The 26,811-nt window shown below is 39.9% G+C and overlaps 1 protein-coding gene across 3 annotated transcripts; it reads right to left on the minus strand.

Annotated features, from left to right (window-relative positions):
- Positions 1 to 3,162: 3,162 nt before the first annotated feature.
- Positions 3,163 to 25,410, minus strand: TXNDC8 (thioredoxin domain containing 8). Of its 3 annotated transcripts, XM_078061585.1 has the most exons (6): positions 25,387 to 25,410; positions 22,503 to 22,607; positions 17,785 to 17,844; positions 15,303 to 15,368; positions 4,161 to 4,226; positions 3,163 to 3,225 (listed from the first exon to the last, which is right to left on the minus strand). In XM_078061585.1, exons 1-6 carry the CDS (start codon positions 25,408 to 25,410, stop codon positions 3,163 to 3,165), a joined length of 384 nt encoding a protein of 127 aa, XP_077917711.1. The 3 variants fall into 3 exon arrangements, with proteins under 3 accessions (XP_077917711.1, XP_077917712.1, XP_077917713.1); XM_078061586.1 differs by lacking the exon at positions 4,161 to 4,226; XM_078061587.1 differs by lacking the exons at positions 3,163 to 3,225; positions 4,161 to 4,226; positions 17,785 to 17,844 and adding an exon at positions 13,332 to 13,412.
- Between the last annotated feature and the right edge of the window lie 1,401 nt (positions 25,411 to 26,811).

The following is a 26,811-nucleotide window of genomic DNA, read 5'->3' on the forward strand; positions in this document are numbered from 1 at the left end:
AGAACAGTAATACTGTGAGAATGAAATGAAATAGTGTGTGGACTTCTTGAGCCTCACTGTTTATCAAGAGTTGCAATTTGTGCTTGCCATGTCCTCTTTGGTTCTAATGCCTCACTGATGATCGCAATCAGTCCTTTGATGTACTTTAACAGTGGTGCTCAATGTGAGTGTAGACCAGAACAATCTGGATTCCCCTCATGATCCTCCACCCAGCTTCTAATTCAGGGTGTGAGTTATGTGCACATGTGAGAATATGAATTTTTAACAAACTCCCAGGGGATGCTCCTGATCCCAGACCCTCACTTTGCAAAACCCGGTACCAGGTCATCCCCAACAAAGATGAAACCCTCAGGCAATGGCTTTCAGTTGTGACTCACCAGAACCTACTTTGAGAAACATATTTTACAGTGTGACCCTGGTATAAACATACATATAACTGAACAAGTTTCATGAAATAATAGTTATCATTGTGCACTCTGATATTTCTTGTTTTAAGAGAATGCTGACCCATAAATTGCATTTTATGAACGATGATTGGATCATGCCTCAGAAAATACTGTTAGTGCTTGATAAGCAAATGCTGCTTTGGTAAAAATGAACAACTCAGCATTAAACCACAAGGCAAAAATTAAGTGACTTCTCATTCTCTTTTCCTATCAAAATAGAAAGGACATTATAAAATCTTGGACTCTTTCTATTCCTAGGCAAGAGAAATCACCCTGGGAGCTTGGCTGCTGAAAGTGGGATGGAGAAGACTGGTGTCCGGGGAATTCTCTTGAACTCTGACATGTGTCCTGTTTTACTGTTAAAATGGATGACAGGCCTGAAGTAACAAGGAAGGAAATGAAACATCTCCCTGCTCCAACATGTACAGAGATGCTACACAATGTAAAATGCCCAAGGCTGCTGGGATAATGCCATCCACATCTGGGCATAGAACTCATTCTCCACCCTGTCCTCCTCTCTACAGAAATTTTCCAGGCTGCTCTTTCTAGAGGCCAGTGACTAGTAGGAGTTGGCTTTGGTGTTCGGGTGATCCTTGACTTTCATTCGTCAAACTTGCACATATTACCCATTCATGCAGAGAACTGGACCCTTCCGTTGTCATCAGCTATGTAATGATTTCCCAGCCATCTTTCCAGCAGAGGCCTGTGCTCTGGGGATGGGTGAAGGCCTTAGTCAAGGTGATAGGCATATTCATTCACTCATACTAGTGTCAGTGCTGGTCTGGTCCCAGGGGCCTCAACCTGGCCAACAGCTTCCTTGCCATCTCTTCTGTCCTTCCAGCAGCCTGGTCCTCCAGAGCCCGCTAACTCCAAGCTCCAGTCCTCACATCTCTGTCTCAGCCTCACTCAGAGATCACCTGGGCTTGGTAGAAGGTCATGTCCGGGAATGGGGGAGGAGTGACAGGATCAGGCCCCCTGGGCTCTTGTTTTGGTACAGGGAGGAGCACCTCTGCTTCTGTCCTGCCTGATGTACTTAGCACATCTGGGCCCAAAGATTTAAAGATTAGGGGCCCCAGAACTTTCCATCCTTGCCCCTGTGGTGAGGGCAGGCTTAATTTGGGTTCCAGGCAAATAAGCAGTTGGACCCTGTGGACACAGTACACAGCCTCCTCACCCCATGAAATTTCCATCTGTCCCCCATACCCCTCAACCCCGGTGGTGGGGTTTGGGCTAGAAAGAAGCAAAGCATCACTAACCATACTTAAGATCTTTATGAAAAAAGGGACAAAAACTTTTTTGGAACCAAAATGCTCTTGTGCTCATCACGTCTCAGTCTCTGTGACTCTGAGACCCACAATTTTCATAACACTTTTCCCGTCACCGTTTCACTGGGAGGCTACATTCCAGAACGGGGACCAGGCAATAAAGAAGAATGAGCTACAGCAATGGAAAGATGATTCAGATGGAAACAGAGAAGTGGAGGACAGAAAGACACAGAAAACCCCTGCGTTCCCCATCCCTCTCCTCTTCCTGTTTCTGATCACATGTGAAGACAGGCTATCTTTCTGTCTTTGGAATTCAATGAACCAAGTGTTATTCTGCGAGCCTCTGACAGTGTTTGGCACAGAGTAGGTGCCCAATAAATATTTACTGAATGATTAAAAGCTGCCTCTTTTCTCTTAAGCTAGCATCTGTTGGCTTCTGCTACTCTATGTTCCAAAGAATCCTAAGGTCCTGTCAAAATCTTAGTCATTAAGAGCTAGGGAGAGCTGGCCCCACTCCATGACCTCAGATCCCCAGTGTTCATCTGATGGCAGCCCCACGTGCGAATGGTTGGTGTGAGAAGAAGCTGTCTTCTCTGGGCCCTAAATGTCTGAGCTGTCTCAGTTAACAACAACAACAACAACAAAAACATTATAGCTAGTAAAAGGACTTTCTAGCTTTTGTGTGTACGTGTGGATTTTTTTTTAATTTTATAAAAGAATTTTAGAAAGGCACTGGGGGAGAGAAAAATGACACCATTCAAATACAAACTGATGCATCAGAGAAGAATTTTGTACCGCAAATGATGGCCCAATTAGCAGTGGCTTCTATGTATTTGGAGGACACTAGGGAAATATGGCACTTGTTTCTTTCTTTCTTTTCTTTTTTTTTTTTAAAGATTTTATTTATTTATTTGACAGAGAGAGAGAGATCACAAGTAGGCAGGCAGGCAGGCAAAGGGAGAGGGAGAAGCAGGTTCCCCGCTGAGCAAGGAGCCCAATGCAGGACTTGATCCCAGGACCCCGGGATCATGACCTGAGCCAAAGGCAGATGCCTAACCGACTGAGCCACCCAGGTGCTCTGGCACTTGTTTGTTTCTTGATCACTGTGAAAAATCCCATCTTTGGCAATCTCTGGAAAGCCCTCTTAATGGCATGGTATTACTTAGCTATGCAGGGGCCTCTGTTGTGGAGGTCATAAAAACATTGCCTAAGAGATGTGCATGGAAAGTGGAAAGGCTAAGTTAGAGAATGGGAGTGATACATTCTCTGATACCACAAGAGCTTTAAGCAATTTTGCAGTGAGACTGCAAAAAGGTGGAATTCAAGCTGTAAAGCGTTAGGAGAAGGACCAATGAATGGAGCATTAACAATATTCGCTGCAAATAAAAATGCAAATACACTAGCCACGGCCTTTTAAAATGTTGCAAGTGTATTTTATCTTGGAGATCGGCTTACATTAGTTCTCGAATCTTCGCTTCCAATTTTTGAGCATCGGCTCCACAAAATTCAAAAATCTGTTCACAAATATACAAGGGGAAATATGTATTGGTTTAAATATTTACAAAGACGTTAAAGCTTTGAGGAGTTTTGTTCCTGTTAAATTATCCTCTACTCATTTCCATTGTCTGAAAGATACTTAAAATATAAATACACATCTAACACATTAAATTCATGATGTTTTCAATTATTTGGCACCTTTTCAAAATTGTTTATGCTAACATTTTGCCAGATTTATATAATTCTCCTTAATAGTCTTCTAAACTGAGATCTAAAACATATAATGTGTTAGAAATGAGAAAACTCAATCATTGAAACCTTTCAGAGCCTTTATACATTGGTCTTAAGGACTTGTTAATTCATACATATGATTTCCTGAAATCAAATGAGACGTGATTTCCCATGCCCTGACTTTTGCACAGGTAACAGTATTATAACTAACTGATTCTAAGAAGCACATATTCTTTTCATATTGTCACATCTCTGACTCAGGATGTATCTCATAGTGGGTGGTATATTTTATTTGGAACACTTTTCAGTCGTATGTAACATAATGGTGCCTCTGTCAATGGGCATCTTATATTTGATGAAATATGGAAGTTTAAGACTCTTACCATGCATTATCACTTTAGTACCAATTGTATGATGTGCTTGTAGAGAAGGTAGAATTTGAGTAAACTGAGGACGGGATTAGCTGAAGATTTGAGTTTCCAGTGAGGGAGGTTTCAGCAGCCAGAAATGGTGTTAGGACTTTGGGACAGGGATTGGAAAGTTCTAGAACAACTTCAATGCTCAGTGTATAGCAGAGAAGAAACTATCCCTGCTTCTAATGATTCTGCTTCCCCAGGCAGCAGCATTCTATCTGGGTGCTGCCTATGGGCATCATGGTTCATTCTATTTCTTGAAAGTAGAGCCCAGACTTCTGACTCCATCTTGATCCCATTTCACTTACCGGCTTGCCCATGAATCCACTTCCATTACAGCAAATTGCTCTTTTTAGTCTTGAGAATAGGGTTACCTAAGTGTGGGTGCAGAATTTCATGATTTATCTGGGTTGTCTGGTTTGTACCCATTTCCTCTATAAATAGTTCTCATGGCATTGGCTGCCGGGGAGGAAGGTGTCAGGATTTACAATGTGTTTCATTTCTATGAGTCGGGTGGCAGCTGGATGGTGTCTATAGGCATGAAGGGAGTTTCATAATCCCCTGAGCCCATGGCAGGTACAAAGACAAGAACCCCTGGCATGAACATAGGCAGGGCTTGGCCACCTGAATGACCAGATTTGGCTAACAGTTTTCCGAAGTGATTTTATCAATTTACATTCCACCAGCAGAGGATGAATGTTCTGGGTGCTCTATATGCTCCATATGCTTGACAAGACTTTGTATTGCCCATTCTTTATCGTGTTAGCCATTCTGGTGGCTTTAGGGGACATTAAATTTGTCACCGAATTTCATGGATTTTACCTCATCAACTTTCCCTTGAACTTAAGCAACAGCGTATGACTTGTCTGTCTTCAGTCTTACGTCCCTTAGTTCCCTTTCTCCTTGAAGATCAAAAACACAAATCTAGTCTTTGTAAAATTCTTCAGTGTTTCTCCACCACCATAAAATCCAAGGTCCTTATGGGGATTCCTTGATTTTGTCCTGTCTACCTCACTGTCCTCCACCTGAAACTCTGACCTCTAGCGACACATTATAATTGGATTCACTTATTTATTTAATTGAATAAATATTTAATAAGTGTCTACTATGAGCCAGACATTGTAAACATGCCAGACAAAAATCCCCTCTGGAGTTCATAGTCTTGTGATAATTTTATACTATCGTATTGTTATCAAAAAATTCCTGATACATACCCACGCTGTTTTGTAACTCCCACTTCTTCCCTTCTTTCTCACCTGTTAGTCTTAACCATCCTTCAAGATTTAACTCATGAAGTCTCTGTAATTTCACAGAAACTGGGCATTCCACTACTCAAGAGTTGATTTTGTTACATCATCTTTTGCAGCTGACCAAAGACGGGGACTCTGTCTCATTTTTTTCCCTCCATACTTTTAGTATCTAGCTAGGAACCGTATACAGAGCAGACGCTCTGTTAATGATTTTAGGCCTGAAGTGAGCTGAGCTAAGCTGATTTCTGGCCACCGAAGTACCGGTCCAAGACTCTGGGTAGTGTTAGGCTTCAGAGACCAGGTGTTATCTATTTTATTTTTTGTCCAGTTTGCCAAAAGCAAATGGAATATGTCTCCCTGTCTAGCATGGGGCTTTGTACACAGGAGCTTCATATATGTAGTTAATGAATGAGGAGCAGCTTAGTGATAAGAGCTTATTACATAGGTAGCTTTCTTTTGAAGAGAGATATATGCAAGGAAACTAGCATATAATTTCTGCTCAAAATGTTTTCTCATTTTAATCTGAATGTTTCGCTATGTCTCTCAAAGGCATGCTCCACTATGAGGGATTAGGAAGCAATGCTTACTTCTCTCTCCTCAGCGCCTTCAGTTTAAGCAGTGCTGCCACCCCCATAATGACTGCTAATGAAAATGGTGAGTTCCAGTTTGCGGAGCCCAATGGGATATGGGGGGGGCTACCCATGCATTATAGAACCACCTGTGTCCAACAGTCACTTAAAAAATCTTTCATTATGAACTTTTTTAAAAAAAAGATTTTATTTTTAAGTAATCTCCATGCCCAATGTGGGGCTCTAACTCACAACCCCAAGATCAAGAGTCACACACTCCACTGACTGAGCCAGCCAGGCGCCCCTCATTATGAACATTTTCAAACACATACACAGAAAGAGAATAATAAGGTGACTCCCTACCCCCTCATTTACCTATCACCCAGGTCCAACCAGCAGCATTTTTTTTTTTTTTTAATGCCAAAGACATTCAATCACCTGCAAAAAGTATATTATTGTTACTGAGAAAATGCAAAAGGTCCAGAGACGGGGGTCCCTTCCTAACAAATGGACTTCTGAGAGTATCAATTAAGGAGTCTAATGATGCATTCATAGAATAATTATAATAAAATACTTTGGACAGTTGGTAGGCAATGTGGTTAAGTGAATACTGAAGTTAGGTTTGGACCAGCTGAATGAAAGCTTGCCAATTTTCCAGACTGCTTTACTGAGTTAAAAACAACAACAAAATCCTCAAAGCAATAATAACAACACAAACAAAAGAGCCCAAACAACCAACAAACACAAGACACTTTTTTGGGAGAAGGCTGTAGCAATGTTTGTACATACAATATAATTTTATAAGCTGTAATAGTATGATGTTCCTTTTCTTCTTTACAAAGGGTTTGCTAAGGCATTAAATCTTATTAATGAGATGGGAGGACTTTGTCTAACAAGAGAACATTGACAAGTACCCCCACCTGCTGAGAGCTGGACAGTGTTGATTACTTTTTGATCCCATCTTGGATTCTTTCTCTGATTCAACCAGACCCATGCCTTGCCCAGAACCACCTGCATCACATTGCAGGTGTTTGCACACTTCCCCCTGGACTTTCACAACACGTTGCAGGGCAGGCCTTACAAATGCAAGCAGCTCAACTGTGGTTTTCGGACTTTAGCAAAATCAAACCGAGAAGGCAGGGCCTCTTAGAAACAGTCTGTTTCAAACAGCTTGAATTTATATGCATTTGCATTCAGGAAAAAAGCGTATGAAAGCAATCTATTATCTATTTCTTTCTAAGCTACACTGGCCTTCTTCTCAATTTGTTCCAATAATGAGATTTCAGTAAAACATTAATTTGCTTTCATTTTCTTATAGCTGGTTTAGAAACTCTGGCTACAAACCTGTTTTTAAGCCCGTGGCATAAATATTGACTAAGGTGCTTTTCTCTTTCTATGTTAGGGGTTGACAAACTTTTTTTGCAAGGGCCCAATACCTGTTTTAGGCTTTGCAGGCCATATGCTGTGTGTTGAAACTACTCAGATCTGCTATAGTAGTGTGATAGTAGCCAAAGACAATACTTAAACAGATGGACATGACTGTGTTCCAGTAAAACTTTATTTACAAAAAGCTGGTGGAGGGTCAGATTTGACCCTGGGGCCACAGTTTGCCAAGCTTTAGTCTACTGCCATCCTTAGTCTACTGCCATCAGCTGAAGGTGTTGAGCATACACGTGAAGCTGCCTAAGAGCTCATCACTCAGTACAATGTGGTTTTTTGTTGAAGGGGAAAAGGAGCATGAGTCTAATGTTGTGAGAATTTATCCTAAGCCACACTGAGAATCAGGAAAAGTGATTTTGGACTCTGGCAGGAAGAGATGTCATTCTGCCCATTAGTAGAAGTATGGGATGAAAATTTGTTCATGGGGATAATCATGGTTGCGGAGCCATTCCCTTCAATGGCCTATACTCCTGTTCTCATGTTCCCATTGGAAAATCTGCTCAACTGTCCAATACTGGGAAATCCCTTCATTGACTTCTCCCCAGGTTGAGGTGAGCATATCAGTGGAGCCTAGACAAAGGAATGAGTTTATGATTATCCTCTGCCTTTTTGAAGGTGCTCTGCCCAAGGGACAGGTCTGCTCTCCTCCCACTGTCTTTCTTTTTCTGGAAAGCACGTCTGAAGCAGGCCTCAGGTAGGACGGGAAGGCCATCATCACCCTGTCTCCTCACTTTTGGAGTATGAAAGTTGTGAAAAAGCAGCAATATCTCCTTCACCTAGGTGGGTAAGTTTCTCCTCTGCAGCCCAAGATTCTCCCTTAGGTGGGTCATTTCAAAGTCTAGGCTTCAAGGGAATCATAGGAAGTCTGTTGACATGAGTCCAAGCCATGTTCTGTAATTAGCACAATTTAATGCTACTGCTACTTACAATTTTCCACATGACTCTGTGTGAGAAGAGTTAACACAGCAGGTCTGGTTCCTTATCTCTTGCTTGTCTCCAAGGAAACCATGATTGATCCATCATCAACTCCCCAGAGAATGGGTCCCCTCCCCCACCAAAGTGTTCTTTGCATTAATGATTGATGATTTTGTTATACATACCTGGAGTGATGGACCAAGCCACGTTGGCTTGCTTGGCATAAACATCAATATTAATGATGGGCACCTGGTTTTATTGTTGGGATCCTAGTCTCCATTGTCATAGCTGGTTGTGTAGCAATGGTTGCCTAGCAAGATATGTCTATGTGACCAGGCCCCCATAAAGGCCTCAGACTCTGAGCTTCAAAAGAGCATCCCTAGGCAGAAACATTCCACAGATGTCCTTGAAGTTCACTACTAGAGAGAGAAACAGCACTCCTATGTGTCTCCAGCCAAGGAAGAACATCAGAAGCTTGTGCTGACCTTTCTGGACTCTACCAATGCTTATCCTTTTCCTGATGCTTTTGCTCTGTATTTTCTGTTGTAATAAATCTTAGCTATAAGTATAACCTGCTATTGAATCTTTAAGTCCTTCTAGCCAATCACTGAATGAAGTACTCCTACATTTCAATGATTTAAAATTTAGAAGGCAGGGCTAGGAGGAGGATGTAAAATTTAAGGGGTTCCCAGAACTCAGTAATCAAGATAAATAATATTTTAATAAATATTTTAAAAGTTAAACATTAATGCAAAAATCCGTCATAAACAAGATATCAAAAATTCAAATAAAGACAGGATTCCACCCTATACTTGCAATCTCCTGCCTCACTTGCCTCACCCTAATCCCTGCCCTGTATCTTTAGCAATGGTGCTAAATGGTGCTAAATGTTTGCTACCCATCTCTCTCACTTTCCCTCCAACTCACTTTCACTTAGTTCTTGCCCCTTCCAGTCAATTAATCTCTGCCAATGTATCAGCTGCTTATGGGGCTGACATGTAACTCTGTTTTGGACCTGAACACTATGGGAGAGTGCTTTTATTTTCCCTCAGGTGGAACCCCTCTGTGTCTAACACCATCCTTAACAGTTTGAATATCCCTGGTAGGTAACTCTTGAATGCTAAGATGACTTAGCTTAAATGGGTATTGTAGTTATTCAAAGAGTTTTTGAGGTCTCTCCTAACCACTGTTTCCAAATTCCTATTTATTCATAGATTTTCAGGGAGATAGGAGCACAGACAGATTCTGGGGCTCTAGCAATAACCTTATTTTATAATATGTACCAAGTCCAATGCTAAAGCACTTTATATACATTATCACAAATTTTCATGACAACAGTTCAAAGATACATGATATAGCCCCTATTTCATAGAGAAGGAACTGAACTCAAGGTGGTGAAGGCACATTCCCAAGGTCACCCACTAATAAAAGGCAGACCTGAGGTTCAACCCGCAGCTGTCTGACTCCAGAGACAGCAAAAACTAGCCACAGACACTCTTTTGGGCAGTGGGTCAAGCACTGTTTCTTATGAACTTGAACGGTGAGCATTTGGGAGGGTGATTCTCCAAGGACCACCATCCTCCTCACTTCCTATTGTCTCATTTATTTTCCCTGACTAGCTCTTGAAGACATCGATCCTGTCCTCTGGAGCACACAATGGTGCTGCCCCTGGGGGATTCTTTTCATCTCCGTACCTACTTGAAGGAGGGAGCTTGTTGGAAATGACTTCTCTGACCCTGCTGTTCACAAGCAAAGGGGCAGGCACTTCCTCCCACTTGATGTGAGCATAGGAACTCTCAGTTCTTCTGAATTAATCATTTGTAAATAACTCACTTATCAGCATCTATGCACCTATATCCCATCGCTCTTATGAATAGATTAAAGTGCTTTGAGAAGCCATTTATTCATATCAAAGAATGAAAGATGGAACCAATTTCTGATGTTGGCCCACGTTTAAGCAGTTGGCCAAGAGTCACTAAATCTTTGTTACTCTTCCTTTCTGCTATTCCATTGACATATGTCAACTTCGGTCTGGAATCAATGTTATTAACCTAGGGGATCTACAGATGGGCTTCAGAGACTCAATGAATAACTAGTACTATATGCACATTGTAATTTATGTATTTTTCTACGTATAATAGAATACAGTATAATATCCTGGTTAAAAAAATCAGCCAAGGTTTTGGATGGCCCATCTGAAAGACACCACAGAATTTTTTTTTTTTTTTTAGCCATAGTCAATCTTACTAGAACAGGATGTGATGTCCCAGGAGAAAACACGAAGGAATACAGCAGGAAGAACAATCCCACATTATTACCTAGAATTTGCTTTCATTGTCCTATGCCCCAACACTGTGAAATAACAACTGGTGTTTATAGTGCATCCCTGCTAGGTGGCCATCCAAATCTGCATGAAAACTTCCAGCATCAAGTAATGCCCATTATCCACCATGACCCTGAGTCACTGTTATACAGCTTTATCTGTTTCAGTTTTTTAAAGTTTTATTTGTTTATATTTTGTGTATTTTGAAAATATTTGAAATGAGCTAGAATCAAGGGCAAGATAAAGTAACAAAACCATTCAAGTATGATTTAGTATGGAGATGGCAATTAGGGAATGCCAGGTAACTGCAGATAAGGGAGGCTATTGTGTTTGAGTAAAGGAAGTAATCTTGAGATTATTGGCAGCAATGGAAAAAAGAGAAACCCAAGGGATTCCCTAAGCCTTCTGATCTAATGCAAGGGAGTAGATCACATTTTTGAGGGCAGCAAATATTCTCCTAACTCTGTTCTATGAGGAATTATCACAGGGCTTTTTATACAATGTATATTTTAAAAGGCATATGGATCGTGGTTCTTTGCCAGATGTTTTACCAGAAATGTGAGCATATTTCTTATAACATCCCTTAATAGAAACTGGATTCTGGGTTTGTTTTTGTTTTTTTTTTAATACTAGATAAATACTACTTAACTGCTTTCCTAAGTCAATTTTCAGCTGTGCTGTCCCAGATGAAAGAGAGATGGAAGTGGTCTCAGAGAAGTGAATTTAATTTTTTTCTACTCCAGTGAGAACAACTGAATGTCATTGGCAGATTTCCTAGTCAATTCTATTGAGAGAGGAGGGAAATTCACATAGACTGGTCCTTTTGCACAGCTATCCCCAATTTTCTCTGGTTCCAGTTATTTTCCTGTGCAGATCATTGCAAGATAGAACCTGGGGGGCATTTCAGAGGTCTCAGGTTTTGACTGCAGCTCTGGATGCAATGGAAGAGGTGGGGGGCCCTCCAGAAGCCCTATACAGATCTCAGATACCAAATGCTGGGGATTGAGTGAAAAAGGTAAAGAGATTTGTAGTACCGTCTCTTTAGGATCTCCTGCCCCCATAATTTTGCTGTTGTCTTTTGCACAGGAGATAGATATTCTCTGTCAAGTGGAAGCCAGCATTGCAAATCTTTGCAAGTTTTCAAATGATGTCTAAATTGATCCGAGTATGAATCTTTCTGGAGATACGATTACACAAAGTTTAGAAGTAGACTTATTTGTAATACTATGACAGAAATGATCTCAAGTAGTTGTTGTTTTTTTAAATAACTCCATAACCAGGATGCTAAGTTGGTAATATTCAATGAGACACTCAGTTCTCAAGAACATTTATCAGGACATGGGTAGCCATGTTATAATCAGATGTTGGCTGGCTGACTGTGGAATTAGAATATAGGGAGGTAGATCAGCTTAATGAATAATGTCATCAATTCAGTTAATTTTATTTTCCATTAGCTAACTGGCATAAAATTCAAATTTCAGATCCTTCATGATGCCTAGAATACAGGCATTTTTTCCCAACCATTCCAAAGGGATCCATATCCTGTAGAAACCTGTTCAGAAATAATTGAATGCAAGAGGTCACCCCACTCACCACTGAGAGTTCCTCCACCTCCATATAGAACTGAGACCAAGCAGGGCCAAGCTTTTCCTCAAAAGCATAGCTATGGATTTGCTCAAGAGCCTAGACATACAGCAGTTGAGCACTCCAAGTTTTGTTTAATAAAATGGAGAACAAACTGTTGGGTTGCAGCAGACCTTAAGCTATATCAGCTGCAGAAGAGATGAAAGCAGAGAGCTGTTCTGAGCTGAAGAGAAACCTGAGTTAGATGGGCATGAGGACAGAATGAGGAGGAGAGGCAGAGCTGGTGGTGGGAGGCAGGCCAAAGACAGCAGCTTTCCTTTTCTCTTTCATTTGTTCATTCGCTCATGAGTCAAACACAAAAGGAGTATTCTCTACCCAGGGGGGATTCTTATAGACACTGACAGGAACTCCTCCAGATGCTTGGAATAGTATGAGAAAAATACATGAAGTTAAGGCCTGAGTCAAACTGAAATGGGCTTGGAAAAGTAAATTGGGACAAAATTGTGGAGAAATTTGAATGCCAGACTCGAATCTGAGGAATTAGCCTTGATTCTGCAGTCAATGGAGGGAAAGAGGGATCCAATTTTAAATAAGGGAATGACATACATGGAGCCGTGCCAGGATCTATTTAGAAAAGAGAACAGAGCTATGGTGTGAACTTGGGGGTGAGGAGGGCTATCGCACTTGTTTATGTTAAAGGTAGTTAGAGCTGGAACTATACGTAGGGATGAAATTACTAGAGGAGAAGAAGTAGAATGGGGAAAAGAGAGAACCTTGGGAAACACTCATATTTTAGGACAGCAGGAGCCAAGCTAGAGGAGAGCTGGGGGAAAGGATCAGGGATAGATGCCAAAAAGGAAGTTTTCAGGATATAGAAGCTAATTAGTTAATGGTGCTTTTGTATAACCAAGGAATACAAGGATTGAGAAATGGCTATTTAAATTAGGTGCTGGAAGACCCTTGTGACTTTTAAAAGAGCAGATGAAGGAATAAGTGGAAAATGAGAATTGAAGGCAATAAGTATATTCTACTTTTTCAAGAGTTAGATCATGAAATGAAGGAGAGTAGTCTGAGAGAGCATTAATTTTGTCATTAGAAATTTTTTGGTTGCAAGTAACAGCAAAAGCAACCCCAGGTTTGCATAACTAAAGAATCTGTGGGGGTAGTTCAGGCTTCAGGCTTGGATAGATTCAGGGTTCAATCAACACTCCTGGTATTTCCTGGTTTGACTTTGCTTTTTTGCTGTATGGTGGCTTCTTTTTCAGGATCCCTGTGGTGGCAAGCTAGTTGTAGTACCATCAGCCTCATATCTTCCCAAGTTCAAATCCAGTGAAATCAAAAGAGAAGACTTTTACCTAGCTGCTTAAACCAAGTTTTAGACTTAGCTCTGGTTGGGCTTCAATTGGCTTGACGGGAGTCAAGGGCCCATTCTTGATGTGGATGGAGTTCACTCATAGGTCCAGGCCTGGAGATGGAGCCCTAAGGAAGCACATGGGAATGGGAAGCACAGAATGGGAAAGGGCATGGTTCCCTGGAGGAAAATCAATGAACTCTTGATAGAGAATGAAGAATGGCAGTCGGTAGCAAAACTGAGTGTCCAAACACCAGGTCTGAAAGAAGATAGCTGATTGATCGAGGCCTGGAGCATAAGGGAGGGAATGCAATCAAGGTACAATGGATGATCTTCTTTTTTTTTTTTTTTTTAACATATAATGTATTATTTGTTTCAGAGGTACAGATCTGTGGTTCAACAGTCTTACACAATTCACAGAGCTCACCATAGCACATACCCTCCCCAATGTCTATCACCCAGCCATGAAGGGGGCGGAAATCGGAGGGGGATACGAACCATGAGAGACTATGGACTCTGAAAAACAAACTGAGGGTTCTAGAGGGGAGGGGGTGGGGGGATGGGTTAGCCTGGTGATGGGTATTAAAGAGGGCACGTTCTGCATGGAGCACTGGGTGTTATACGCAAACAATGAATCATGGAACACTACATCAAAAACTAATGATGTGATGTATGGTGATTAACATAACATAATAAAAAAAAGGTACAATGGATGAAATCCATTTCAAAAGAAGGAAGCATTCTCAATTCTGAGATGGAAGAGAAGAAGATAAAAAATGACACATGAACAATTTGATATGTGGGGGGTGGGGAGTTGAGGGTGCATATGCTCAAAAGGTTCAATTTTCAAGGAAACACTCAAGAGGGAATAGGTAGTATTAATTCTTTTTGAAGAATTATTTATATCTATTGCACCAATTATGTTACAGTGAATACCCAACAAATAGAAGCTGAAAATGAAATTCTATAGCTAGCCTATCAACTGCTTTCATTTGTTATGTTGTAGACACAATCTTCACAAAGTTTAAGCCTGAATATTTTTGCTTTACATATGTTCTTCCTTACACTTTTAATTGCACACTAGATGTATCACAAATCACTTAGCAGTTCTACTAGAAAAGACATTTAGCTTGCTTTCGTATTTCATTAGAAGTAATGCTACAATTACTATACACTTAGCCGCTTATTTTTCCTTGAGGTATTTCTGTAGCAAATTTCCCAAGAATGGATAATTGTGTGAAAGGGAATAAACAGTTTGTTCCTCTTAAGCATGTTGCAAAGCCACTTTTCATAAGGTATGTACAATTTTCAGTGCTCCCAGCCATACTGTGGAATTCCTACTTTCATCACACATGAAGTATTTTAGACATCTTATTTCATTAATATCTTCGTGATAACAACTACCATAACGTGCTCAGCACTTAACGTGTGTCAGGATGGGTCTACAAACTTGAGTCATGTTAATTCATTTAATTCTCCCAACACCCTGTGAGGGGGAAAACTTATGATCTTTGTTTTTACAGATAAGGAAACTGAGATCAAAGAGGTTTTTAAGTAAAGTGCTAGGAAGTGGTAGAACAGGTATTTGAACCACGGAGACCTGAATCCAGAGCCTGCATGCTCAACCACTAGGTTATATTGCCTTGTGATTGTTTTTGATTACTATTTCCCCAAGTGTTGCTAACAATTTGTAGACATTTGTGTGAGAATTTCATCATGTCCTTTTCTGTAAGATTCTTTTTTGATGGTTCTGTCCCATCAAAAGGGATAAGATAGGGACAATAGTGAGATATTTCTTATGGATTTGGATATCTCAGATGGTCTGAATGTGGAGATTTATTATAATTCTTGCATTTTTTGGTACTCCTTGCCCATATGGGAAGTTCAGAAACTAAAAATTCCATTGCTAAATATTAAAAATAAATGCAGTTGTTTCATCCATCTTGGATATCCCCAGGTCTTTTTTTAGATTCTGATGATTCTATAATTCAACTCTGCCAGTTACCATGGAAACATACCTTCCGGGCCTGCTTGAACATCTGAAATGTGGGTACTGCTTTGATATGATAAGTTTGGGCCAACTCCTGGGAAAGGAAAGAAAAGGCATGAAGTCACAATTTTGGTATCCTCTCTCTATACTGAGCCCAGAACTTGGTGACTTCTCAGGAGGCATGTCTGAAAGCCCAGGGACAGCTAACACTTGATAGATTCTCTTGCCAAGGAATGCCAAAGCTCCTAGGAATGTTACAATAGAAAATGGTTACTCTCTGAATTCCTGAGTTTTCTCCTCCCAGAGCCCTCAGAGAGGGCTGAGAGATGGAGGCCAAAATAGAACAGATGCCAAAGGACTAAACAAGCTCTATTTAAAAGAACTTGTGAAAGATTGCAGAGGGACCCCAGTGGAACCCAATATGGAGATAGCACGTTGCAAAAATAAGGAAGAATAAATGTATCTTTATAACGCACACTTGAGACATGGGGTGATAATGTTGGTCTTGCATGTTAAGTGAGGTTTACGTGTCTCTTTCTTTTAAGCCCTACTTCCCCCTTCACTACCCATGTTTGTGAAAGATGAACCAAAAGGCAGGAAAGTATGTCAGAATTCCAATTGTTTTAATCCATTACAATCTGCTTTCAAATGCCAGTTTTTGTTTATCTTGTTCAAGAGTCAAAAGAAAATTAGCCACCCACAGGATCAACAGAACTGGACTTTTCTCTCTAATATACCTATCATTTTATGGGGTGAATCTCTCCCCTGCCACCCATAACACATATGCACACACACACAATAAATTATAATTTTCATGACCACATCAATGACAACCAATAAATAAATTACTGTTAAAGAAAATTGTGCATTTTGTTTCACCTTAAAAGGGAAAGAGCTATAATCAAAAAGGCAGACAATAATATGTGTTGGTGAGGACGTGGAGAAATCAGAACCCTCACACACTGCTGGTGGAAATATAAAATGGTGCAGCTGCTTTAGAAAACATTTTGCCAGTTTCTCAAAAAGTTAAACATAGAGCTACAACATATCTCAACAATTCCACCCCCAGCTATGTACTCAAGAGAAATGAAACTATATACATACATGTTTATACTAGCATTACTCATAAAAGTCAAAAGACGCAAACAACCCAAATGTCCATCAACAGTTGAATGGCTAAATAAAAGGTGGGGTAGCCATACAATGGAATATTATTCAGCAATAAAAAGGAATAAAATATTGATACATGCTACAACATGGAGGAACCTTGAAAACTCATGCTAAGTGAAAGAAGCTCATCACAAATGACCACCTATTCGATGATTCCATTTATATGAAATGTTCAAAATAAGCAAATCTATAGACAGAAATAGACTTATGGTTGCCCAGAGTTGGGATAGAAGGAACTGGGGGTGACCACTGGAACTCCAAAAGTAGTCTTTTTTTTTTTTTTTTTTTGGAGTGGTGAAATGGTCTAAAATTGATGATAGTGATGGTTGCACAACTCTGTGAATATAAAAAAGGACAAAGAGATAATGATCCTAGGTGTATTCTGAATGCACAATATATGATTCAGTGTAAAGGGCACTTAAACACTGTCACACTTTGATGAAGCCTGAAGGAAATGGAGAAATGGAACTTCTATTATGTTCTGGGCACCATGTCATATATCTTATGTATTTTATCTCATTTTATATTCTGTTAAATATTATTTGCCCTGTTTTACAGATGAAGAAACTGAAGTTTATAGGTGATAAGAAGTCACAAAACTATTAAAGAAAAGGATGGGTGGATAATAGATTTTTTGATATTCTAAAGCTCAGATTCAATGCAATATGTGCAAAGATCACTTGTTACTGTTTTTTTTTTCTGAGTTATAAATGGACAAATGTTAGGAAGAATAATTTTTCAGAAACTTTGTATATATTAATAGGGCACATTTTGACTGAGGATATGAGGCTGATTATTTTTGCGGGGGTGAGGAAAGAAGGCTCTAGGGAGGGAAACGAAGGAAGGATTTCTTGGAATTACTTACGATGTTTAAAAAAAAAACCCACAAAAAGCATAAGATAAAGCAAGAGGAAAGCAAGGTATATTAAAATTTCTGTAATGCATTGAGTTGGGTTTTAGAAACTGATTAATAATTTACTACAAGGGTGAAAGCCACTTTTCACCTTGAGCCCAACACCACCACCTGGTTTTATCTGCACAGAGCAATTCTGCTCAGCAGGATTCTGGGGCAGAGCTCAGAGCAAGTGGAGAAAAATGCTGGGAAGTCTGCCATAGTATGGGAGGGGAGGGGGCAGCAAGAGAGTCACATACTTGATCACATACTTCAAAATTAATACAAAACATACAAGAACATTATGAGGAAGTTTACTACCAATCATCAGAAAAAATCATGAAATTCTACTCGACTTAAAATTGATTATATGATCACTGAGGTAGTGTTGTAAATGACACTGCATTTGGATTTTATGTATCCCCATGGAAGGATTTAAGATGCTTACCTGAGAATCATCCACATCCACATTAGCAAACATTACATTTCGGTACTGCAGAGACATTGCCTTCAAAATAAAGGAATAAAAGCTCCCTATTAGCTTAGCGTTAATACGAAATCACACACTAGAATTACACACTTGTCTCTTGGCAAAAACAAACAACGAACAAAAAGGTTGTTCAGGAGAGCTAAGCATCACTCTGGCATTTCACTACTGCCTGGAACTTGAAGCACCAAAGTCAAATATGGGATGACACCAAGGTCAAGGAAAGATCAGTGGCAGAACCAGAGTCTAAAGAACCAGACTGAAGGTCAGAGTTTCAAAGCTGGGAAAGGACAGGATGCAAAGAAATCGTGACATGTGTGTGGTGGGTCCAGATTTACTCTGCAGGGTGAAGGGACAGGTAGTAGCTTTGTCCCGGAGTGGCCGGAGGTGGGGGGCTGCCTTCAGTCGTCTTCAAAATACAGATTCCTGAACCAAATACCCAAACTCTGCTTTTACCTTCACCTTTTGCTAGTTTTTTTGAGAGGCCTTTATGACAGAGGTGATACAAAAATATGTGCGCTGACCCCTGGCCTAATTGCTCTTTGCTTCCATTGACGTCTTCTATGCTCTACTATGTTTTGAAACTATACTTTCCAGGATCCTTTGTCAGCTGTCTTCCATGTAGGTTCTGCTAATGGGAAGCATTTGCAGGAAAACAGAAGGTGGGAGGAGGAAAGAAGCAACTGTCTTCTGATTCTGTTTTGTTCTGAAAGCATCTTTGGCAGCAATGGTGACAAAGATGTTGATAACCGGTCTGAGAGTAGTGGACGCAGCAGCAGCAGGTAAATGTCAGCTCTTGGGGTTTTTTTTCAGACAGCTGTGTTCATACTTTAAGGACATTTAATAGCATCTTGATTTGTTTGCTTTAACATCCTATCTCAGGCATTTCCAGTGACCTATTTCAAATGGGACCTCTTTCTGATGGTATGAGGTGTCCAGAGACAGTGGAGACAGGAACAGACGGAGCTTGCACTGGGAGCTGCTCCCACGGAGAAGCAGGGAGAAGCATGACATGGGGACATTAGGTGGATATGTGCAGAGTTCTATTGTAGGGATTCTCTCCAGTTGTTTGTCCGTGGGTTGTGACCGAAGTGGGAGTTCTTTCTTCAGCGACCCATCAAGGTTGTGAAAATGGGGAAAAACTCTTAGATAATAGACCCAAAAGCCTCTGGGATTTCAGAGTATTTTTCAGACAGAAAAGAAGCTGATTTTGGTCAGCAGCATCTCTATGTCTGGCAGGAAAATGGTATCACCCACGAACTCTAGGGCAATTGACTTGCACTTTTAGAGTTTGAAGATATATGGATGTTCCCTAGTAGGAGTCATGGGAATGAGTTTCACCTATGTGGACATCTAATTGTATTTATGACATTTTCAGAACCTCGCAAGTCTGTCAGGAAATGGATAGGGTTATGGCAGTTGCCATTTTTGCATCAAGTAGTACATATACATGGGATAGATACAGGTTCTTTGCTAGGCTGGGGTTCCCCTATGGACATTGCCTTCCCCCATTATCCCTTTCCATCCACCTAGGACCCCATCCCCAACCCCAACCACTCTTCCTTCTGCTCTGTTCTTCCTCGTATGTAGTCTGCTACCATTTGGTCACCTATTCTGTTGGTCTTAACTCTTAATTATCTCCTGAATTTGATCTTTCCTTTTTTCTCCAAAACCACTGCCCTAGTTTTGGAAAACCTATCACTGAGATTGTTGTCACCTTGGGTTACCTGCCTTCATTCAGTCTTTCTAATCCATTTGTATACAGCATGGCTAAAAATATTCTCTACAACCTCCATTTGACCATGGCAAAACCCTTTTTAAAATTCTTCTATCTACAGCAACTCATTAAATTATAACATAAGGTCCTTCTTGATTTGACCTAAACTTTCCATTTGAAGCTCATTTGTCACCACTCCCACCGTGTACACTGTAAGTTAGCCTCACAGACTATTTGTCCTCCCATGATCATACCATGCAATTTCTCAACAAATATATAACTTCTCCTTTCCCAGAAATGCTCTTTTCAGGGTTTTATGCCTGGTGATCCTCTTCACCCAGGGTCAGCAAACTGCACCCTGTAGAACAAAGCCAGGTCTCCACATGGTCTTGTAAATTAAATCTTATCGGAACACGTTTGCCTGTTCATTTGTGCATTGCCACTGGATGCTTCTGCACTACAACAGCGAAGCTGAGTAGTTATCACAGAGACCACAGGGCCCGCAAACTTGAAAATATTGACTGTCTTGTCCTTTTACAGAAGTTTAGCTGGATAACTTCCATTCCACCTTCCTGCAGAGCCTGGGAAGGCAAAGGGTCCCTTGCAGCTAGAGTTCTGGATGCAAATTGGTTTTACCATTAGATACATGCAGGAAAGATATGGAAGGCCGAAGTGAGACAGCAGCTACTTTCTTCTTGTCTTTGGATGTTTCTGCTGGAAAGCAAGACTGTGGGTAATGGAAGTGTTTGTGCTGGAGGCAGCAGCAGAAACCAGACTCAGGCTCTGGTGCCCAGACATCAGCTCTCTGGACGTCCAGAGGCACTCGTGACAGCAGGAGCCTCATGATTCTGGTTCTGATTCCCAACTGCTGCTCTATTGTCAGTTTGTTTGTTTTTTCCTCCCGGGGTGGTGGAGGGGTGGTGGTGGCCTCCCATCACCCCCCCCACTTCTGATTATGGCTAAGTCAGGATCCCCAAAGATGGGTATGTGGTGTTCTTAGAGAGTCATTCATGGAACCTATTCATGTAGTCTTTCAATAATTTTAAAAGCAATTAATTCCTTGTATTAAAATTTTTTTGTTTAATTTGGTTTCTGTTGCCTGCTTTGATCTCTGACTAATAAAGTGACCTAGAGTAAGTAAAGCCTTTTCTCCACCCCCTTATGTACTAGGAGTTTAAAAAAATTATGCACATGGTACTTGAATACATTATCACACAAAAGTTCAAACATTACAAGAAAAATAAAGGAATCCAAATTTAACAGCATTTTGTTGAAAAAAAAGCTTCTTTGATATGCATCCTTCTGTTCCCCTTTTCTGTACATATATACATGTGTTTATATACACATACATGTATATGTCTGTTTTACATAAATGGGACCATACTATATACATTTTTCTATATTGTACTCTTTTTACTTAATACTACATTGTCCTGGAGACAATGCCACCATTCCATATGGGTCTACTTGATTCTTTTTAACATCTGGATAGTATTTCAGAATGAACGCACCAAAATTTATTTTAAAACTATATTTGCATTAATCTGGATTCCAGCAGGAAACAGATGGCACATTCAAATTAGGATCATTTGGGGAAGTTTATCTCCAAAGGGCTAACTATATCTATAAAGGTAGGAATGGGTATAGGAAGAGCTGCAGGAGCCTGGACTAAAGAGTGGCAGAGCTGTTACTGCCTTTAGGGCAAAGGTATGAAGGGAGGAGTTACTAAGCCTTAGATTTCATTGCACTGTCTGAAAATATTACATGTTGGCTGTTGGAATTTGATCAGCTTTGACTTTGTGGCATGTGAGTATATTTATACTCTGGAAGCTGAACACTGAACACTTTTTTCTTCAAGTTTTGAGTGTCAGAATAAAGGGGTCCATGAGATAATAAAATGTTTCTTCTGGATATTCCAAGAATTTTAGGCATAGCATGGATATTGAGATGTCATGTAGCCAATTTCTGTACTTGGATATAGGTTTGTTTTTAAATCACTGTCAAAGGTTGTGGTGGTAGTTAGAATGAATTCAGGTAGATTTAAGACACTACAACAAAAATTTATGATGTACTATATGTTGGCTAACTGAACATAAAAAAAAAAAAGAACAGGGAAACAAAAATATTTAAATTAAAAAAAAAAGAGTTCAAATTGAAATGTTAGAAACCTTGCCGAAAAGAAACCAGAATATTTTCAGTTGTGTAGAGAAATCAAAACTTCCTTAAATTTGAAGAAATAGATTTCACAAAATTGACTGTAAGTGTGAAACTTCTCCATGATAAGGACCAATGAAAATGCCCTGAGGTTCTTTCTGTGGCATATGATACCAAAAATAAATAAAATAGTGAAAACTTTTAAGTGGAGCAATAAGGAAATTAACTACATAAAACACTGTATAGACATTAAAGTTATAATCTGGAGACCCTACAAAAAGATGAATGAATGTGTACACGGAAAAAAGACCCAAATAAAATTATATGATTATAACTAATTAGAATATTTTACTAAGATATTTTATAAAGTAGAAAAGACATGAAAGAATATGTAAGACATAAGATCTGATAATAGGGTTGAAGGATGGGAGAAATTTATTCTTTTATATTATAGTTAAAAACAAGTATCATATTTTTTTCTATAAACTATTCCAATATTTGAAAGTTCTGAACTCTGGAACTTTGGTAAAATGTCATTATTATGAATAATCCATTCATCTGTACAACTGTAGTCTTTTGCACATCTTGATGCTCCTTGCAGAATTATCCATAGATAAGTAGTATTAATCTTCTGGTGTGCATACAATGATTTAATTAGATCTTGGTATATTATCATCAGGATAATCAGGATGCTTCAAAAAACTATGATTCCATATGGCTCATAAGTGCAAACTTTTAAGATTGAGAAAATTATTAGGGGATTTAAAATTCCTTCTAAAACTGGGAAATATATACAGGTGATACTTACATGAACAAGAGGATAAATCCTTTGGCAAGGACCACACCATTTTGCTGAGAATTCAACCACCACAAGTTTGCATCCGGCAGCTTTCAAAAATGTTTTTAATTCATCCTGAGACCAGAGCATAAATGAAGAAATATGCATAATCACTGCATCTCATAAAGCCTTGCAGAGAATAAATGACACTTCAGTTCTTAAAAACCTAAACGAGGTACCCCCTCCCCCCCACTATCGTTCTCCAGGAGACACACCTTTCCTAAAAGTCCCTGAGGTCACATACATTTACCTTTCTAAGTATATATAAGTGATGCATAAATCTGCAAAAAGTGATGAGGAGTGTATTTACCAAGCGGTGGTTTGTAATGATAGGTTACCTGTGGGGAGAAGTGAGATTGGCCAATGAAAGATAAGGGGTGAAGGGTAGTGGTGGATAGTTGTTCAAGGTGGACATCTATATTTGACTTTTTTAACAAGGACCTAAACATGCATTAATAGTGAAATTTAAAACGAGAAGAAGTAATCTAACACCTTGAATCCATTTCCTGTTTTTGTTTTGTTTTGGGAGGTAATCATTACCAAAGCCGTAGTCAAACCACACATTTAAAGATTTGACATGCTTCTCACTGAATATCTTCAGTGAATTTTCCATCAGCTGTCCAGATCATCTAAGTAAAGATTTCCCTTTCTAGAACCTCAGATCATTTTATCATAATTTCCTTGCTTTATGGACAATGACTGTCCACACTAGGTTTTTCCCTCATGGCTTGTCTCCCCAACATCCTACAGAACTCAATCCTGATTTGCTCCTGAACCTCGATGGCCTCTGACTGGGCACATGGTAAGTGCTCATGCAGTGTTTAGTTGATGAATGATTTGCTAATATATAGTGTTCTGTTCAAGATTTATTTTTCCTTTTCTCACTGGAATTGCAACGATAGTAGCTAATGTACTCTGCACCTGGTGTCCTCTCCCTTAATCTTTACAACCACCCTCTGGAGTGGGTATTAGTTTTATCTCCATTTTGCAGATGAAAAAAACAAAAGTTATTAACTTTCTCCCGGTCAAGCAGCTGGTTGGGGCTGCTAACCTAGGCAGCCTGATCCAGAGTCCCTTTCCTTAAGCACTACGCAAAATCATTCCCTGAGTTCTTCCTAGCAATGGGATTTGCTCTCCCTCTCACTGGCCCTAATTCTATCATGTGCTCATCCCTGGACCAATCATTAAGATGGGGGGATGGGATCATTAATTAGATCAAGTCAAGCAGGGTCTATCATTGGAATTAGGGATGGGGTTAATTCCATACAAATGGCATAATGCTCTGTAATAGGGGAATCTTGACAATTATGCTGCCATTTGGTTTCGTTTCAAGCAGATGAAACAGATGACTTAAAGAAGATATGCTCTCTTTCTTTACCCATATTCCTCTAGGATGGGGGTGACTTAACTCCTCAAGAGAGCTACGCCAAGCTTCCATTTCTCACTTGCTTCTGAAATTATACAGTAGATGCCATCCTCACAAGCCCTCAACACCCTTACTTCTCAGCAGTTGCTAGGGTGTAAACTGGCCTAGCGGGATCCATGAATTTGACTTGGCTAAGTCCTCTGAAGGGAATACCCCCATAGGATACATACTGATTCGACAAGTACCTATTGAGACTGATGCTATGCCAAGTAATGGACACACTGCTAGGATACAGCTGTGTACAAAAAAAACCCAGAAAAACATTTCCCTGCCTTCTTGGAGCTTATGTTTAGAGGCAGAAGCCGATGGTAAGATCAGTAAGTAAAATATGCAATGTGTTAGTGATCATTGCTAATAAAGACAAAAGGAGAAAGATAAAGCCGAAAGGAAGGAAATGAGCTGGATTGGAGTTGTAGTCTGGGTGGCCAAGGTCCACCTCAAATAGAAGGCGACATTTGGATACAGACATGAAGGAGACAACAGGCCCTCAAGAGAGGTCTCTGAGGAATGGAGAGGGCGTTTCAGGCGGCTAGCGAGACCCTGGGTTATTCTCTGAGATTCCCAGAAAATAAAAAAAAGAAGTACCAAATACATTAGCAAATGTGTGCTATTTTAAAACATTTTCTTATAGCAAATCTATACAGCAATGCCTTCTTTCAATCTGATCAGCCTCATTTTTGTGACCTTATATATAGCTGTGTTTGGCGAAAATATCAGAAGTCTAAGTCAGAAGATGCTGATGGATGGCAGGCCCAGGCCCTATGTCTTCCCCCTTCCCTCCAGGTCCACGCCTCCTATAACAGGGCCCAGCATTGGAATGTCTGGGTTCTAATGTCCATTTCCCTCCAATATGGTGTAGGACCTTAACCACTCTTTTAGAGGCAAATTTCTTCTTTATACATAAAGAAATCTCCCTGGTCTATCTATACATTTAGATTTTTTGTGGCAGTAACACTGGATAATGGATAGAAAATGGCGTTATAAAATACCACCAAAGAAACTGTTGATACTATTGACTGTCATTTTTCCTACCCTATTGCATAGGCATGTCTGAGGTTTCTGCTTTCTAGAATAAGAGAAATATACGGACTTTTACTTTCATAGAGTGTTCCAGGTACAACTAAGGTGGAATCAGTGGGATCAGGTACAGGACAGGATGTGTTAGGAGTTGGCCTGGATTCAGCTAGAGTCAGAGGAAGAAATGAGAATCAGGGAGGAACAAAACCCTTTTGATCAATTCGTCCCTTGGCTACTCTCTACAAAGTGCCATCCCTCGAGCAATAAAAAGGAGAGCAAGACTTAAAAAAATCTCCTCTTGCGACAGAGCAGTGAAGGAATACTAATAGAGGAAATCATTCTTAAAGTTTATCAAATCTGTTCTCAAGGTGGTCTCTTTTGAAATATCAGTGAAGCCAAATAAATACTTGCCATGTCTTTAATAATCTGAACCATGATTTACTGGGAATTGCTGACGAAACCTGCCTGTTGGTTCAGTTGGCTCACCGCAGCGGTTTCTCATTAAAGGATTCTAGCTGGAATAGAAGGATAACTTCTCTATGACATCATTAAACATGACATCTCAGAACCTAGAACTTTGGCAGACTTGAAGCAAATTTCACTTTTCAGTCATGACTAGGTAGTCAGCCTGTGGTCAGCCAAGAGCCAGCCAACTGCAGGCCTTGTGTGCAGACCCAATAATGAGTCTGTCTACTTTTGATCTTTTGTCATCTATTTCCATGACCCCTCTTCCTTTTCCACCCCCTGCAATCACCAAATGAGAAATAAGCAAGCGAATATTAAATAGATGAAGATTACTTTCATTTAGGAGTTTGAAGGGATTATTTTGCAGTTGAGAAAAATATGAAAGCCTTAATCCTATAATTGTACGTTTCCTATAAATTAGGTTTTATGAGTCATAGATTCCTTAAACTTTGTAATTTTGCTCTAATTATTTAGGAGGAAATGAAATATCACTTTTATGGACTGGATCACGGGTTGGCAAACTTTTTCTGTAAAGAACCAGATAATTTGGGCTTTCTGGACCACATGCGTGTGGACTTTGTTACCTATTCTTTGTTTTCATAATCTTTTAAGAATGCAAAAACCTTAGCTGGCGGGCCATACAAAAACAGCATTTTGCCAAACCCTACACATGGTGATTTGTCATTTTTCAGAATTTAACATTAGAAAATAACCCAAAGGTGGCCATGACCGATGTCCCCCAAATCTTCTTCAGAGAAATAACAAGAAAAATGAAAGAAGTTACAGAATTCTAGAATAACACAAAAACAGCAAAATCCTCCTTTCTGGCCTCTCCATACATCCAGTCAGGTCTCTCAGGAATGAGTTGCCTGCTTTTCCTTTTTTGTATGTATTAGATGAAGCATGAAGTACGCATATTTCCTGTATGGCCAAAGGCCAACTTGGCTTTTGTAGCAGATATCAACAGTCACCTCCCAGTACCTGCTTCCTCCACTTGCCACCAAAAATACACTGATTTTCCTGTGGGTGAATTTATTCCTCTTCCATTTTATAGCAGCTATGCAGATTGTGTGGGATTAATCTAACCCTAAATCCAGGGTTAGACCCTCATTATCTTAACCCACCAACAATCTTATCTTTAGGTCAAGAGTTAATAAAGAGAGAAGCAAGCAAGAGAATGCCATTTCTAGCACCTGTGACAGCGTCAGTAAAACTTTCTCTTTCCTCATCTGGATATAAACAAGATGCTGGCTGGCAGCTCCTACAAAACACACAGGAACCCAGTTTTTGTTTAAGGCCAATATTCCACAAAGATGTGAGGACACATCGAAGAAAGTTGGGGTTTTGGTGATACCTTGATCCATTGGATTA

The sequence above is a fragment of the Halichoerus grypus genome, chromosome 14, assembly GCF_964656455.1.
Source record: "Halichoerus grypus chromosome 14, mHalGry1.hap1.1, whole genome shotgun sequence".
NCBI classification, from domain to species: Eukaryota; Metazoa; Chordata; class Mammalia; order Carnivora; family Phocidae; genus Halichoerus; species Halichoerus grypus.